This window comes from Ambystoma mexicanum, chromosome 12, assembly GCF_040938575.1.
Source record: "Ambystoma mexicanum isolate Mex_15411 chromosome 12, UKY_AmexF1_1, whole genome shotgun sequence".
In the NCBI taxonomy this organism is placed as follows: Eukaryota; Metazoa; Chordata; class Amphibia; order Caudata; family Ambystomatidae; genus Ambystoma; species Ambystoma mexicanum.
In genome coordinates this window covers 476,300,521-476,317,494 of record NC_090936.1, presented here as the reverse complement: position 1 = coordinate 476,317,494, position 16,974 = coordinate 476,300,521, and the positions used below count along the sequence as shown (strand labels likewise).

The window sequence follows — 16,974 nt, the reverse complement described above, 5'->3', positions numbered from 1 at the left end:
CACCAGCCCATACCCTGCTCTGTGGGCCACACACACGTGCCCAAAAACATACACTAGGAGAACAGGGTCGTACTCCCACCCCTGGGTGCATAAGGGTATCCCAAGGGTTTGTTCACCAAACCAAAAAGAGGAAGAGCTGCACCACTCGCGCCTTGAAACACTTGTATAGGCGCGTTACAAATGCCATATCATATCACTAGGAGTCACACATGAGCTCCTTGGCGGAAAACACAGAACATACATGATAAAGCAATAAAGGACAAGGATATGGAGGCCCAGTCCCTCCATGCTTTTACAGCATCACAAATATCAACTCTTGAGAGCTCTGCATAGGGCAACCAACTAGTTGGGCAGAAAAAAAACAATCTGAGGGACCTCGACGTGTGAGGGATTTTGGGTACACTACACTTCACGTTAGGGCTAGTGTTACAATCATGCACATGTCGACGTCCCCTTTTGATATTCTAAGAAAGATGCAATACTCTGCGATTACTACTAGATGTCGGACTATATGCACAGCATGTGACTCTAAGCAGATTAACAAGCATCAGAAATACATATATATGTGCAGGAATGATGGTTGCCATGATTTGAAATAAACAGTGCCGACAACTGAGTGTATGTATACATGCACTGGAAAATGGCTTAGATTGATACCAGACAAAAATCATTAAACCTTAGTATCCTTAATAGGTTATCCATCGAGCAGCAGTAGCAAAAAGAACAAATAACAGTTTACAAATCAGACCAGCACTATGGTAAGTTGTTTCACTTTATTTGATATGGAGGTATGGAATATCTCCTTTGGCAGTGCATGCCTTATGAAGTTCGCACAAGGTCAGGATACAATTTATATCTCCCAGGTACGAATGTCGTACAGATATAAACTGCTTTGCTGTCTGACATATTTACAAACCCAGGCACAATAACTGTTTTAAGGAAAACTGTCCCTTGTGTCTCTAGAATACAGCATGCACATTACAAATTGTTCCAATTATCTCTGACCCAAGTGACCAAGCACACCATGTAAACGGACGGATCTACACCATTAGTAGGTTGCAGCATGTGATTGCTTTTTTTAGCCATCATCAGGCTCCTGAGGAGATACTCATTCGGAAGAAGTCTGATTGCGCTGAAGCAGATTCTGCTTCCTGCTGGGGTCACACAGAAACCGGAGCTTGCGAGGTAGAAGGCGCACCTCCACAGACATGGCATCATACTCTTCTGCGTCAATACTGAAGAACCCTTCAGTGCCCTATGAGTGGGAAAAAAATGACGGGTTACAACATATCAGCCTTAAACATCAATCCATATAAATATTAGATCGATTACTTGCCAAACAGCAAACCAAGCAGGGGTGCTAAAATGTCAGTGTTCCACTACAGAGTTAGCATGTTTCCTGCTATATTCCAAAATATTTTCTAAATAAAGAAATCTCAAAAAACTATGGTCTTAGCTACAAAGTGAAATGCATAGCAGCCTCTACTCTATTGCCTTCAATCTGCAGGGTGCAGTGCCCTTGATTAATTAAGCAAGGGTGCATAGCCACCACATTAAAGCGTTCGTCTAAGAAACGAGGGAAACCCGAAATTCCAAAGTCTGAATCCTGCAGCAAAGCAGATTTAAAATGTCACCTTTCTGAGGTTAATAAATCAAGTACCATTAGAAGTGGGGCAATAATACCACCTACTATAGCGATTTGAAAACAGGATGGATCTGGCATGAAGTGCATAAAAGGAGAAAGGACTTACCAGTAATGTTGTTTCTATGGATTCTTCTCCCACAGAGTCCTCATCTTGATAGATACATATCCAGCACCAGCTGTTCGGAAATTTGACAGGGGCGCAGTGCCGCTCGACATCGCTGTTGATTCCTCCCTTGCAAACAATTGTGCCATTCCTCAATCGGACGCGACGTTGGGCATCATAGAAGGTTGCAATACGCTTCCGTACCTCAGTTTCTCACCTTGTCTCTCCCCAGGCTCAGCGTGCTGGAGGAAATCTACAGTAAAGGGCAAAGGCACTAAACCAACATGAGACGACCACAATTGGTTGCTTACTACTTATCTCATTCTTCAATATCTCAAGCTTGGAGATAAAACCAGAAGAGAAGGGAGCAGTGAAGCCAGCCAACTGCAGCCACCCCGACTGTTGCAATCTGCTCATGTCATCGCACAAGAAATGCAGCGGCAGAATGCGATCGGATTATGGTCTTTGGACTTCCTAATGGGGTAGGCTGGGAGGGCAATGAGGAAGCTGTGGGAGAATAATCGACAGAAAGCTTGTTACTCATAAGTCATTTCTCCTTTAATAGATTGTATTCTCCCACAAATTCCTCATCTTGATAGACTCCCAAAGCAGTAGCGATGCTGGAGGAGGGATGGAAGTTAAAAAGTTCTGGACAACTGCTCTACCAAAAAGCACATCCGCCCCCACCCCCTATGGGTCAAGTCCAGGCTGTAATGCTTGCCAAACGTGTGCAGAGAAGACCACATTTCTGCTTCACGAATGTCCCAGACGGGTACTACCATATTAAGGAGAGGAGAGGAAGCCGCATCCCCTCTGGTAGAGTGGGCCCTAAACCCTGCTGGAACTTCCTTGCTTGTGGATTGCGAACATTCAGCTCTGCACAGCACTATCCACCGTGAGATGGTTTGTGTAGTGACTGCTCGTCCCAACATGGACTGTCAAAAAGTGACAAACAGCTGGTCATCCTTCCTGTAGGAGCCCGTCCAGTGCTGCCTTAGGGTCCAACCTATGGAGCCTCTCCTCATCCTTCGAAGGATAGGGGGAGGGTAAAACATTGCAAGATCAATACTCTGGCCCATATGAAATTCCAAAACCACCCTGGGGGAGAAATTTCAGGCGAACCTTCAGAGAAACATTTTCTTTAAAACATTTGAGGACAGGGGCCCTGCTAGAGCGTGCCTGCAATTCGCTGACGCTTCTAGCGGATGTGATTGCCAACAAGAAGACCGTTTTCAACGTGACTAGTTTGATGGGAGCCCAATGCAAGAGCTCAAATGGAGCCGCCATCAGAAATGTTAGGACAAGATTCAGGTCCCAATCTGGGACTATAAAAGGCAAAGGAGGGAAGCAATTAACAACACTCAAAAACTGCGCCAACACAGGAACAGTAAATAAAGAAGCATCCTCTTAAAACCTCCAGCTACCCCCTTCACCGTACCCGGAGACCCGATTTGGCTAGGACTAACAAACTCCATCACTGATGAAGTGGGACACGACATGGTGTCAACCACCCCTTTCACCTTGTTGCACCAGGGACCAAGTGGAAGGTCTGCGTGCAGCCAACAGCACCTCCAGTACCTCTTCATCGAGGTCCCAGTTACCATACCTCAGCCTCTCAATAGCCACGCATGCAGGTTGAGAGGATCTAGGTTTGGATCCAAAATGTTGCCTTCTGACTGGGACAAGAGGTTTGGCCACAGAGGAAGCCAGAGAGGTGGGCATACGGCCAGCTCCTGGAGCTCCGGGTGTAACGTCCTGGCGATCAGAATTAGGTGCGCTCTGAATCTCTGCAACCTCCCAAGAACCCAAGGGATGACCGGTATCAGCAGGAACGCCAAATGGAGGTCAGAGACCCATTCCACTAGAAATGCATCCCCCATTGCCCCTCAGGGGGGAAATTCTCTCAAAAAGAACGGTTTGCATTTTGTGCTGTTCAGTGTCGCAAACAGATCCATTGTTGGGGTGCCCCACTGGATGAATATCTCCGTAGTGGTCTACACGCATTTCGTCGAAGGAGTTTACACCGTGGGACTTTTCATCGCCAACCCTTTCATCGCCAAAAACATTTTTTTTAAAACTTTTTTATGGGGGGGGGGGGGTGTTAGGTGCGGTTTGGGGTATGATTATTTAAGTAAAGGGGGGTTTTGGGGGGTGCGAAGCCCCCGCATAAATAAAAAAATGTAAAAAAGGATTTTTTGGCGATGAAAGGTTGGCGATGAAAAGTCCCACGATGTAAAATCATTCAGCGAAATAACGTAGAACCCTCCGTAGTAACCTCTGGGCACAGCTCCCACTTGTGGGAAACCGAGTTCTGCCTGCTCAGTGTCCGCCAACTGCTTGGTGAGCGACAGAGGCTGAAGGCTGAAATATTGTTCTCCAGCATCCAGAACCATAGCTGCATGGCCTCCTCGCACAGGGGTGATCTCATGCTTCATTGCGTGTTCAGGTAGTGCATGGTCACTGTGTTGTCCGTTAACACCAGGACATGCTGCCACTGTAGAGGAGGCGTAAAAGCCGGCAGTGCCAGTCTGACTGCCCGCAGCTCCAGCAAATTGATATGGCAATGTTTCTCTTCCTGAGACCAATGAATGCTGATCTGGCGTGTACCATAATGGGCTCCCCAGCCATCCAGCGAGGCGGCTGTGGCCACCTCTAATGGCTTTTGTGCCCAAAAGGGTTCTCCCACCAACCTGTTTGCTCTGTTGCTCCACCAGGTCAGGTTGTTCGCCACTGACTTGGACACCTGAAGCCACTGAAGGTATCTCGTGCAGAGTCTTGCATGCAGCACCAGAAACATGCAGGATGCCATGAGGCCCAGTAGGTGCAAGAATGCCCATGCCGGTAGACTGCTGGAGGTCTGGAAAAGGCTGACCACCTATGCCACGATGGTGACTCTCTCCTCAGGAGGAAAGGCCTTCCCTTCATGGGTTTTAAAGGCTGCTCCGATGAACGGGAGCTTCTGTGCTGGTAAGGTCTAGGATTTCTTTAGGTTCAATGAGAAACCCAAGTCATTCAGCAGCGAACAGGTGTCCCCGTGATGACTTGAAACTTGTTCTGGCGACTGTGCTTGGATAAGCCAATCGCATAAGTATGGGAACACAAAGACACCTGCTCTCCTGTGGTTGGCCGCTACTACCTCCATCAACTTGGTAAAGACTCTGGGTGCAGAGGTGAAGCCAAATGGGAGCACTTTGTCATTTGGGATGCACATTACCAATTCAAACCTGAAATCGCCTGTGCTTCCAATGAATTGGAATGTGAAAATAGGCATCAAAGGTCTAGCGACAGCAGCCAGTTCTGGACCTGCAGAGCCTGCAGAATGTCCCTCGTCATTATCCTGACTTGTACTTTCCCTAAATACTTGTCCAAGTTGCCGAGGATCAGTATGGGACGGAGGCCACCCCCCTTTTTGGGAACCAGGAAGTATCAGCCCTAACCTACCTTGTGGGCTGGGACTGCCTGCACTGCTCTAGTTGATGGGTGGAGAGGTTTGTCTGGGGTTCTTTTCACAAATGGTAGACAGTAGCCCCACTCGATCAGTTGGAGGAACCAGGCATCAGAAGTGACTGCCTGCCGTTTGTCCAAGAATCCAGAGATTCTCCCTCCCACTGGCGAAATATGACTGGAGACCGCAAAGAGGCTCAAGAGGCACTTTATAAGTCTATGCGACCGCAGCCACAGACTGCCTTGCTCTGCTCCTGCGTCTACCTGGCCGCAGGAATCTGCACTGCCCCCGTTTGGCATGGCACACTTGTGTCCTAGGAAAACTGGAGTACCCTCTGGAGCCTGGCGTGGGAATTGTTGATGTGCAACGAGTACTAACGACTTGGCGGTAAGCTTCGAGTCCTTGAATTTCTCCAGGGACTCATCGGCTGTGGGGGTAAAACGATGCTTCCCATCGAAGGACAGGTCGAGGAATTTTGCTTGAACATTCAGGGATAACCCCAAACTCCTCAAGTACAACGACCTCCATAATACTGTGGAACTGCCCATAGTATTAATCATGCAGTCAGCTGCATATAAGCCTGCTTGGAGCGCCTGGCAGGCCACCTCCTTTCTCCTTGGCCACTATGTCAAAGAAACCAGCTTTCGCCGCCCCCGCTGGAAGATGATCAGCTACCTTCTGCCATGGTACTCCAGAGAATGTGCGAGAATTTGGAGGAGGCACAGGAGGTATTTGCCGCCTCAAGTGCCATACCCCCCGAGTTGAAGACCTTTTTTTACCAAGGCGTCAACCTTCTTCGACTCTGTTGGTTGGAAGTTTTGATGTGGAGGGCCTGGACATGACAGTCGCGGCCTGTACCACTAACCTCTCCGGGTGTGGGTGGGACATCAGAAATGGCAGGTCACCCCTCGATGGCTTATATATCTTGATAAGCTCTGTGTTAACTGCCAGCATCAAACAAAGGCACTGCCACAAGGCAAAAACCGGGTCACCTATCGCTGCATTGAAGGGTAAAGCTTGTTCAGTTTGCGGCTCATGGTCAAGAATGTCGGTCAGGTCAAACTGTGACTCTGGCTTCGATAGAGTGCCGAGCCTCAAGGCCATGACTACCTTCTCGACTGCCTTGCAGTAGTGTGAATTAGAGTGTGCATAAGGTTGAGCTGCTGAAGCTCCACATCTGAAGATGTGTCCAGTCCACTTGTGTCATGGAGGCCTTCTGCGAGCTGAAGTAACCCTGCCCGGTCCGTCATAAAATCGGGCAATGGATCCAAGGCTGCACCCTCCCATCCAAGCTAAGCCGAACGGAATCAGGTCGCCCTTGTCGAATATCGACAGCATAGAATCGAAGAACACTGAACGAGAGTCTGGTACAAAGCTCTGATCTTGCAGGGCTGCTCGAGGAGCCTCTTGGCCCAAGAGGGCTGCTGAAGGCTTTGGCACAGGGGGATGTTTTTCCTGCAGGTTTTTGCGTGAGGACGTTGAACCCCTTCCTGGTTTTCTTGGTGCCAGATGGACCAGACGCAGTTGGAGCCGGATTGGCCAGCAGTGTAGAGGTGGAAGCTGTACCCGTCGAGGCCTTCTCAAATACCTTCAGCATTTCGGTTTTAAAATCCTTCCTAGATGCAACCTTTTCAGGGTATGACTTACCAGATCATCCGATGAGTCGGAATCACGTTGGCGCTTTTTCTTGTGCAAAGACAACAAAGAGGAGTGGTGCAATTTGCTCCGGGAGTGGGAACGCTTCTTAGACTTTTTATGATGATGACCCTCACGATGTTTCTTGGGCATAGGATCCCCGGTGTCATGCTCAGATCCGCACGGTAGCGCCCTTGCTGAGGATTTGGACGTCGGCCTGCCGAGCACCAGCCTCGCTGAGTGTTCCCTCACCACTTTCGTGTTCATCGCTAGCAGGAACCACATTGCTCCGTGTCATGCCCTACTCCGAGACACCACACACAAATAGTGTGTGGGTCATTGAGGGACATTTGGAGTTGCAGTCCTTGCAAAGTTTGAACACAGGCGGTTTAGGCCCCAACACACCGACACAGCAATTTGTATGGAAAAACTAGCGTGTTCCTGAATAGCGTGAGGAAAAAAGGAACTGAGGTATGGGGACATAGTACAACCTTTTATACGACGACCAATGTCACGTTCGATCGAGTAATGACGCAACAGTATATGAGGGAGTCGTAGATGGCGATGCCGAGCGGAACTACTCCCCCTGTCAAAATAATTCTGAGCAGCTCCGCTGGCTAGGTATCTATCAAGATAGGGAATCTGTGGGAGAATGCAATCCACTGAAACCCAATATAATTATAAACCAAGGTTGGACTTGAGAGGAAATTCTTTTAGAGGTCATGTATAATCAATTAGAAGGCTGACAGTAGCAAATACTCATTATTTAGAATATGAATAGCTAATGTGCCAAATGCATGCATATTCTTTTTTTTTTTAAACTCTTTTTATTAGGCAGCGTGGCAGCAGAACAACAGGCGAAACAGCGCCCAGCAGGTACAACTTGACATTACATATCATGATACAATCATGCGGAGATTACACATTAAATGATTTGAAAAGCAGAGTTTACAAACGACATGTGGGGAGGGGAGGCCGACCAAAGTAATATGGGAAGTGCTCGCAGACTAGTGAGGTGAAGCAGGTGGAGGAGAAGTGACCGGAGTCATGTCAAGGTCGGACAAGTAGGAGCGAAATCTAAGCCAGATGTCCCTGGGCCTGGAATGGGTAGGTTGCATGCGGGACCACATTTCCTCGGAATCAGAGGCCCAAGTAACCGCTTTTAACCATTGGGCATGTGTAGGGGGGAAGGGGCGAAGCCAGCAGAGCAGGATGGACCGAACCGCTAAAAGCATGCAGAGGCCAGTCAATTTTTTGGAGTCACGAGGGAGACCAGGGAGGTCATGGAAGAGACACAGTGCAGGAGAAGGGTCAATGGGGTGATCAATCACAGCAGATACCGTTGAGCAAACCGCCCCCCAGAACTGTGAGAGGCGGGGGCAGGACCAGATCATGTGGATGTAGTCCGCGTCATCTTGCCCGCATCGAGGGCAGCTGGATGGGTGCTCACTGGACATGCGATGCAATCTAACCGGAGTGTAGTGGAACCTATGCAGAACTTTTAACTGAATGAGCTTAAAACGGGAATTAAAGGACACCCGGTGCGTGCGATCGCAGATATGTGCCCAGCGGTCATCCGACATTTCCACCCCCAAGTCCCTCTCCCAAGACCCCCTGAGTTTGGAAAATTCTGGAAAGGATCTGGACTGCAGCATGGAGTATAGCCTGGAGATTTTACCTTTCATGGGTGAGGGGGAAGTGAGTTCCTCAATGGCCGGGTCATCCGGAGGTAGCGCAGGGAATGTTGGATAATTACGCTTAAGGGTCTTACGGAGGGACACGTACTGGAGCCAGACTCCCCGGTCACTCCTCAGGGGTAGGGGAAGATCCGACCACTCGATGAATATGCCCTGATCAAACACGTCCCGTAGTAGCTCATAGCCCGCCTCGGCCCAGCGGCGAACAGAGAGCGGTGTGACCTGGGGGACCCCCGGGAGGAAGTTCCAGAGGGGGAGGTTGCCGTGGAAGGCGTGGGCCACTCCAAGCAGCCTCCATGTCTTGGCTAATGCAAGGGATGTACAGGCGACCGGACTCTGCGAGTCCAGTACCTGGGGAGCGGGTTGCACAACCAGAGAGCGGATATCGCGATCGAAGACTGCAAGTTTCTCGAGTCGGACATGGGGGGGGGGGGTCAGCTGTATTAAACCAATGGGAGACATATTGGATCTGGGATACTAGCCAATATTTGTGGAAGTCAGGGGCGCCAAAGCCCCCCCCGGCCATGGGGGTGGATAGGGTCTCGTATTTAAGGCGGACCGCTCCCGAGTGCCAAAGGAAGGAGTTAATTGTACGAGTCAGGACACGAAAAAAATCTGCACCTGGCCACAGGGGTACGTTGGCAAACTTATAGAGCAGCTGAGGTAACACCACCATTTTCAATAGGCCCATTCTGCCCACAAGAGAAATCGGGAGCTTGTCCCAAGCTAGGACCTTGGCGGACAGAAGTGTAAGGTATTTCCGGAAGTTCTCTTCAAGGGTTAGTGCCTGTTGGCGCGTTACTGCTATCCCTAGGTACGTGAATGTGGATTGGGCCCATGTGAATCCCAGAGTATCAGGGGGGGGGGGAAGTGCAGTCCGTGAGTGGGAAGAGGGTGGATTTCGAGCAATTTACCCTGAGGCCCGAGACCCGGCCAAAATAAATGATGTCCTCCAGCACCGGGGGCAGGTTGAGGGATGGAGAGCGAATGAACAACAACGCGTCGTCCGCATATAGGGAAACTATGTCCGCTCTCCCGGCTGTACGGAGGCCTCTGTGGGCGTGGCGATGGCGAAGCATGTCCGCGAAGGGTTCTATGGCAATTGCAAAGACCAACGGAGAGAATGGGCACCCCTGCCTTGTCCCCCTGGCAATCCCGAAAGTAGGAGAGCAATGGTCACCTGTGCGGACCCTAGCCACGGGAGACGAGTAAAGTAGCTTGACCCAAGAGAGAAAGGCGGGCCCAAACTTACAGCCCTCGAGAACCCGCCAAAGGAACTGCCATGAGACCGAATCGAAGGCCTTTTGCATGTCCAGCGTAGCCGCCACGGCCTGAGTCTCTGGGCTAATCCTGTCCATTATATTAAATATGCGTCTTAAGTTCAGGGAGGTGGACCTCCCCGGGACAAAGCCCGCTTGATCGGGATGAATGATGGCCGGAAGGATGGGAGCCAGCCTGAGAGCCAGGGCCTTTGCGTATATTTTGGCATCGCAGTTTATAAGGGAAAGCGGGCGATACGATCCACAATGCGAGGGAGGTTTGCCGGCCTTTAGCAATACTGTGATCGTGGCCTCACGCAGTGAAGGGGGGAACACACCTGTCTCGACCGACTCCTCCCACACAGCCAACAGGTGGGGGAGGAGAAGTGACTTATAGGATTTGTAAAATTCGACTGGGATACCGTCAGAGCCGGGAGCTTTCCCGGAGGATAGGGAATCGATAGCATCGGACAGCTCTTCCAGTGTGAGTGGGGAATCAAGAGAGCCCGCCGCTTCAGGGGATAGAGTCGACAGGGGAAGAGATTCGAGAAAGGAGTCGATTTCTTCCACTAATACCTCATCCGAGTTGGAGTATAGGGACTTGTAAAAGTCAAAGAATTCCGTGTTGATGTCCCGGGAGGTGACGGCTAAGGAGCCATCCAGTTTCTGGATCCCGAGAATGTGTGGGGAACCCGTCTCGCGTCGGATCAACCTCGCGAGGAATCGACCAGGGCGCTCGCCCTCCCCGTATTTCCGCGCAATACCTGGGTTGTCCAGAAACTTCTGCTCGCGATCAGCCAGGGAGCGGAATGCATCCAACTCCACCCCAATGGCCGCTAGGGTACCCGGAGAAGAGTGAAGTGAACATGCAGCCTCCAGGGTCGAAAGCCTGGACTCACTCTCGGCTAGGTCTTTCCTGATCGATTTGAGGACTCCGTTTTCCTTGGAGATCGCAATCCCTCTAATATAGGCCTTGAAGGATTCCCATAGTATGGCTATTGTTGGTACCGAGCCTGCGTTTATCTCGAAGAACTCCTCAATAGAGTCCTCGAGTTCGGAGTGAAACTCTGGGTCAAGAAGGGCGAGGGGTTTCAGTTTCCAACAGCGGGACCGGTCTGGATCAGGGGCCCAACTAACGGTGATGGTCACTGGGGAGTGGTCCGACAAGGTTCTGGGTAAAATCATTAACTGTTTCACGTCCTTAACCAGGACATTGGAGATCACCCAGCGATCAATTCGGGAATATGAATCGTGGACTGAAGAGTAAAATGAGTAAATGCGAGAATCGGGATAAAAGAACCTCCATGCGTCCACCATGGCCAACCGGGGCAGAGATGATAATGTCGCGTAGGCTGCCCTGGAGAGATGACGGGGCTTGGTCCCAGACCTATCAAGGGCCACATCGAAAATAGTATTGAAGTCCCCCCCCCAGAGAATTGGAACCAGGGGGAAACCATCTAGAAGGGACGTGATCTGTCTATAGAACTCGGGATCATCAAGGTTGGGACCATAAATATTCAGCAACACCACTTCTTTCCCTTGGAGTGTGTAATGTAACAGCACATACCTGCCCAGGGGGTCAATATGTGAGGAGATGAGGGTGAACCAGAGACTCTTGTGAATAAGGGTCATGACCCCCCGACTCTGCGTAGAAAATTCAGTGAAGAATCTATGGGGGCCCCAGGTTTTGGCAAAACGTAAACATTGTTCCAGGCGAGCATGTGTCTCCTGCAGAAAAAGGATCTTGGAGCCGTGGCGCTCAGCCTGCAGCTGGAGCTGCCTCATCTTTCTATAGTTTCCCAGCCCTCGGACATTCCAACTCATAAAGGTTAAGTTCCCCTCCGCCATAGACGTGGTAGTGGTTTAGTCAAGAAAGGTGTCCAGGACCATTGGGTGAGTGCTGCACCCCCGTCCGCCCTCGCCGCCAGTGCCATTTTTCTGAGAATAACACCCCAACCATGTCCCACCCCCACCCACATCCCCCTCCCAAACAGAGGAATGACAATCCCAAACCCCTTCAACCAAAACCAAACAAGAGGCATCAGCGCCTGGGGGCCTGTAGGCCGGGCTGACCGCTGCACTCCGGGCCGCAGCGGGACCAGTAGAGCTCAAGGTGCAACTGCAAACTTTGAATGTAACTTGGAGAGGGTGTCTTGCACTCAGCAGTATGGCACATCATTGAGATGAAGGGAGAACTTTGAGCAAGCCGAATCCGGGAAAGAGGATCGATGCGGTGCCGGTGTCGGGGAAGGGCCAAACTAGGCCGCCCCCTGCAGGGCCCGAGGGGGAAACTGCTGAGTGATGTATCGGAGAAGCACGTCAGCCCGGGAAGTGTTCGTCAATAAACTTGGAGGCCTCTTCCGGGATTGTGAAAAAGAATACCTGATTAGCATGTTCTATGCGCAGTTTGGCGGGGTAGAGCATAGCGTATTTAATGGAGTGATCTCGCAGTCGCCTCTTCACATCTTGGAAGGTCTTGCGTTCACGTTGGACGGCGGCCGAGAAGTCGGGGTAGAGATGAATCCTCGCACCCCCCAATAAGAGTTCGCCCTTGTCTCTTGCAGCTCTGAGTAGAGTGTCGCGATCCCGGTAGTTCAGGACCCGGGCAATGATGCGACGAGGCGGAGCCCCGGGTCTGGGTTTTGCGGTAAGGGCACGGTGCGCCCGCTCAATAGTGAAGTGGGGGGAGAGCTTGGGCGAATCAAGGAGAGACATTAATGTGTGTTCAACGAAGACCTCCATTGGCTCGTGCACCTCGTTCTCAGGAACCCCGATGATGCGAAGGTTATTGCGTCGTGAGCGGGACTCCAAGTCCTCGTTCTTCTTTTCCACCTCGAGGACTCGATTCGAGAGAGCGACAACTTCGGAACGCAGTACCCCAAGTGCGTCCTCGGCGGAACCAACCCGTGTCTCGACCTCAGACACGCGGCTATCGGTCCTCTCGATGTGGGCTTTAATTGAGGATATTGTGCCGTTCATATCGTCCAATTTCGAGTGTAGGGCAGTGAAACCCTCCCTGATAAAGTCCATCATGCCCTGGGTCTCGGGCGCCACCGCGGATGAGGACGCCACAGGGGTCCGCTCAATGGGGCCCTCTGGGGATCTCGTAGCTGCTTTCGCAAACATGTTGATGGAGCACTGTTTTTTTGCGCCCCCCCTGGTCATCCCGGCAGTGGTGATGGATGAGTAGGGTGAAGGGGAGCCTCCAGCGGTGCCAAGAGGAAGACAGGGGGGATCCCAGGTCTTGCAAAACAATAATCCAGGTAGGGTGCGTGACAAGCAGAGCAGGGGGTATCGTGGCCACGAGGCTATGCCGGAGAGATGTAGGCTGCAGGCTTCCGGCTGAACAGGAGTGTGTGGAGGATACCCAGCGGTATTGACGGGCCCCTTCTGCAGAGTATCACTACGGGCAGAGCGGCAATAGCCTCAAGAGAAGTGAGAGGGGGGAAGGCCAGTTCCCAGTAGGGCCAAACAGAACGAGGGATTCCAGCCGAGGTAGACACAGTATGTGGCTGGTATGAGGCCCCCCAAGGGGGGGGAGAGCAGGAGCTGAGGTCCGGGGCAGGAGGGCCAGAAGGGCAGGGCCCACCGGGCAGAGCCGGTCGTCGTTGCTTGTGGGTTTCAGATCCCCTCACCGCAGAGAGCAAGAACCACCATGGGGGGGCGGCCCCCGAGATCCGGGGCAGGGTGGCAGCAGGTCCGGTAGGTCAGTGGGGCCTCCCGGCTTGCACCCGAGGGCCACGCCGCTCCGGCAGCATGGGGTGCGCAAGTATTGGGGGGAAAGGTCCCCACGATCCTCCTGCAGGGTCTCCCGGAAGAAGAGTAGAGGATTCCCGAGCCGGGCTGAGGGTTCAGTCCGGCAGTCCACCAGGCATGGCAGGGGCGGCGCACCCCAGCCCGCCCAGCACCAGGGGGGATGAGTGCCTGGTCCCCCCAGCTGATCGAGGCAGTAGGCGGAGTTCGGCACGGCCCCAAGACGGACCGCCCGGCCGTGGAACAGAAGATCGCCTCCACAAGGGGGCAGCGCCGCTCGTATCCGGCCTCCGGTGGGGGAGAGGCTCCAGTGACCCCCCCACAGACCGAGGAGGGCCCCAGGTATATTATGCAGCGGGGGGGGGGGGAAGTGTCACAGGTCCGACGTCCCTCCGGGGACACGGGGGCAGCCCGCTTCAGACCCCCCCGTTCAGGTCTGAGCAGCCGCTAGGCCGGCGGGACACAATCCCGGCCCCCGATGGCCCGCCGCCGAGGGGGATGAGGCACACCGGCCCCCGCCGATGTCCGGCAGATGCTGGAGGCGGCGCCGCAGGACCCCGGGCGGGTACGGCCACCCACCGCCCGGGCCCAGTCCTAGGCGCGTGGGAGCTCCGCAGGCGGGGGGGATGGGTATTACGGAGTCGGGGATTGCCTTTCCCGACTCCGATTCGAGACAGGATCAGGGTCGCAGGATCCACGGAACCGCAGCAACAGGATCGTGTACCCCGTACACGGCTGCAATTAGGAAAGGTGCCGAGTTTCAGGAGTATAAGGTCCGCTCGCCGCAGAGCTCACGGATCAGGCGGCCATCTTGCTCGGCGCACAACAGCGCCCCCTCCAAATGCATGCATATTCAATATGAAATGAACAGAGGGGACAGAGATGGAGTTTTTGGTTTGAGTGATGGAAAGCGTAAGGGTAGACACCTATAGCTGTAAGAGGGCAGCCAAGATATTAAATTGATATTGATATTTTTTTTCTATCGCGCTCGTACACAAGTGTTTCAGAGCGCGACAAGGCAAGGGAGGGGAACAGGGGAGAACAAAACAGCGATCTTACTAGGCCCAGTGACATTGAGAACGCGCAAGTGCATGGGGGAGGGGAAAAGTGCACGGAAGGGGGAGAAGTGGAAAGTGCGAAGCAGAGGAGAAACAGATAAATAACAATAAATAAATAATAAAGGCAACAAACAGTGGTAGTGCAGCCAGCAATTTTCAAGTGCTGGGTTTAAGGCAGCAGACAGAGTAGGTCTGATAAGTGCAGGAAGAAAAATGGGGGGTGCTGTATGGGTACAGATACCCCAGTGCAAGGGGTGGCCCGGAGGTAGTGCAGGAGGGTGGCATGGTGAGCAGGTACCTTGGCCCGGAGGACAGAGGGTGGCCAGGTGCACGGCACCAAGAGAGAACAGATCAACGGGACAGGGGGAGCGAAGGCAGAAGAAAAGAGGAAGGTCTTGAGGTGATTCCGGAACAAGAGATGGTTCTCCTCAAGTTTTAGAGTGGCAGGGAGGCTGTTCCAGAGGGAGGCCCCAGCCGAAGACAGATCTACCCCAGCTCGTTTCTATGAAAAACAACTGACCCTGAGGGAGTTGGAGGTAGAGGAGTGAAGAGCTCGAGAGGGAAGGTATTTGCGGAGGGATAGCTGAAGGTATTTTGAACCCAGGCCCCAGAAAGCCTTGTGGACAATGCAGAGGGTTTTGAATTTAACCCTTGCATCCACTGGGAGCCAATGGAGAGATTTCAGAGCTGGAGAGATACGATCCCAGGGCTTGAGGCCAAGGACAAGTCTTGCAGTCCTGTTCTGGATTAGTTGCAGAGGGCGGAGAGTAGAGGCAGGTAGATTTAGAAAGAGGCTGTTACAATAGTCCAAGCTGGAGAGAACCAGAGCTTGGGATACCACGAGCTTCTGGGGGAAGGAGAGAGTACCTCTGAGGAGGTGCAGTAGGAAATTTGACTTTTTAGAGATATCAGAGATGTGGGCGGAGAAGGAAAGGGTGGAGTCAAAGATGACCCCGAGGTTCTTAGCGTCACTCACCTCCGGAAGTAGCAGGATACACTGACTGGCCTGGACAATGCGACTTCCTTCAGAACACAGATGGGGATCACCAATTCTCTGACTGCTGCTCAATGTAAAGGAGATAAACATTATGGTTACTGTTGAGAACTGACCACCTAAAGACAGGCTCCGAGTTAACAAAGTAGGAGACAATTTTCCTGATCATAAATTGTCTCAGTACACACTCATGTCTTACTATCTTATAAAGTTTGGTGATTATACATTATCTTTAAGAGAGGCGTCCCAGATTATCATCAGGGCTATACATAGGCAGTAAAAAGTACATTCAAATCATTGGGAGTAGAAAAGGTTGCATGTACTCCAGAAATAGATTCACAGTTGATTCCTTCACTCAATCCTCTTTCCTTTCACCAGTTTCTTGGAACATGCCAACACCATCACTAATCTCATTAACTCAAAAATGAAACTTTCACAGCTGGAGAGGCAATTTGTATGTGCCTTGCTTATATTGGTGCCCGTCAAAAGACAGGTACATGCCTCCTTCAGGCTAACAATGGATATACTGCAAGGATTGTCCCTGGAGCAGAACCCTGGCTAGATTTGGTAATCTATTTTTGCATTTATCAAAATAAATGATTGCTGCTCCTAACATGAAATATTCCACAGACAATATAGGATGCAGACAATCCTTGATGAAAATCAAGCGCCCTAGGTTAACATTTTCTCTTGTGTTGTGTTCTGGCTAAATAATTTAACAGTTTGCTTGACAGATGACGTGCTGCTGGTAAACAGTTTGGGTGCCATTTCCCATGCTGAAAGAGGTGGACAGAGCTACGACCCTATTCTATTTTTTTCTACAATTCTGTTTTGTTCCATTATTTATTTTTTCTACAATTCTGTTTTATTCCATTATTTATCAACAAGGTGTACCACATGCAGGCAGACAAGAAAATACATTCTAATATACAAATACAAACCGCAACAACAACTTGGATTTAAAAAAGGTATATTTTAGGAGAACAGTCATGGAAAGCGTTACATATTTTTTGAAAGTCCTGGTCCCTTTCAATGACCTTCCTTTTATGAAATGTGGCTTGTCATCCCCAATGAGGACGCCACACTAGTGATAGTTACCATGCTCTTATGGTTAAGTTGCACACCTGGGGCTAGATTACAGAAACTTTGAGCATGTGCAAATGCAAAGTTGCATGGTATTAGCACTAGCTAGGGCAAATCTCGGTATGGACAGCACTCACCTATTGGGTGTCCAGGAGGCCTTCCAACCAGAGGCCCGGTGTTGTTCACAGATAGCAAACAAAGGCACTGATTGGTCAATTACAAAAGGTGAAGAACGTCAAATATTCTGAAAACACTGCTGTAAAGATGGATTTCTAGAATCTGCCCCGGTGAACGGATTTTAG

General features: G+C 51.3%; 1 protein-coding gene across 1 annotated transcript in view; it reads right to left on the bottom strand.

Annotated features, from left to right (window-relative positions):
• Positions 1–754: 754 nt before the first annotated feature.
• AGK (acylglycerol kinase) overlaps positions 755–16,974 on the bottom strand; it is a 560,713-nt gene continuing 544,493 nt past the window's right edge. The window contains exons 14-15 of the mRNA XM_069628747.1: positions 15,572–15,656; positions 755–1,255 (exon numbers count right to left, since the gene is read on the bottom strand). Coding sequence (XP_069484848.1) covers positions 1,109–1,255; positions 15,572–15,656 — 232 coding nt within the window. The 3' untranslated portion in view covers positions 755–1,108. The remainder of the gene's footprint in view (positions 1,256–15,571; positions 15,657–16,974) is intronic.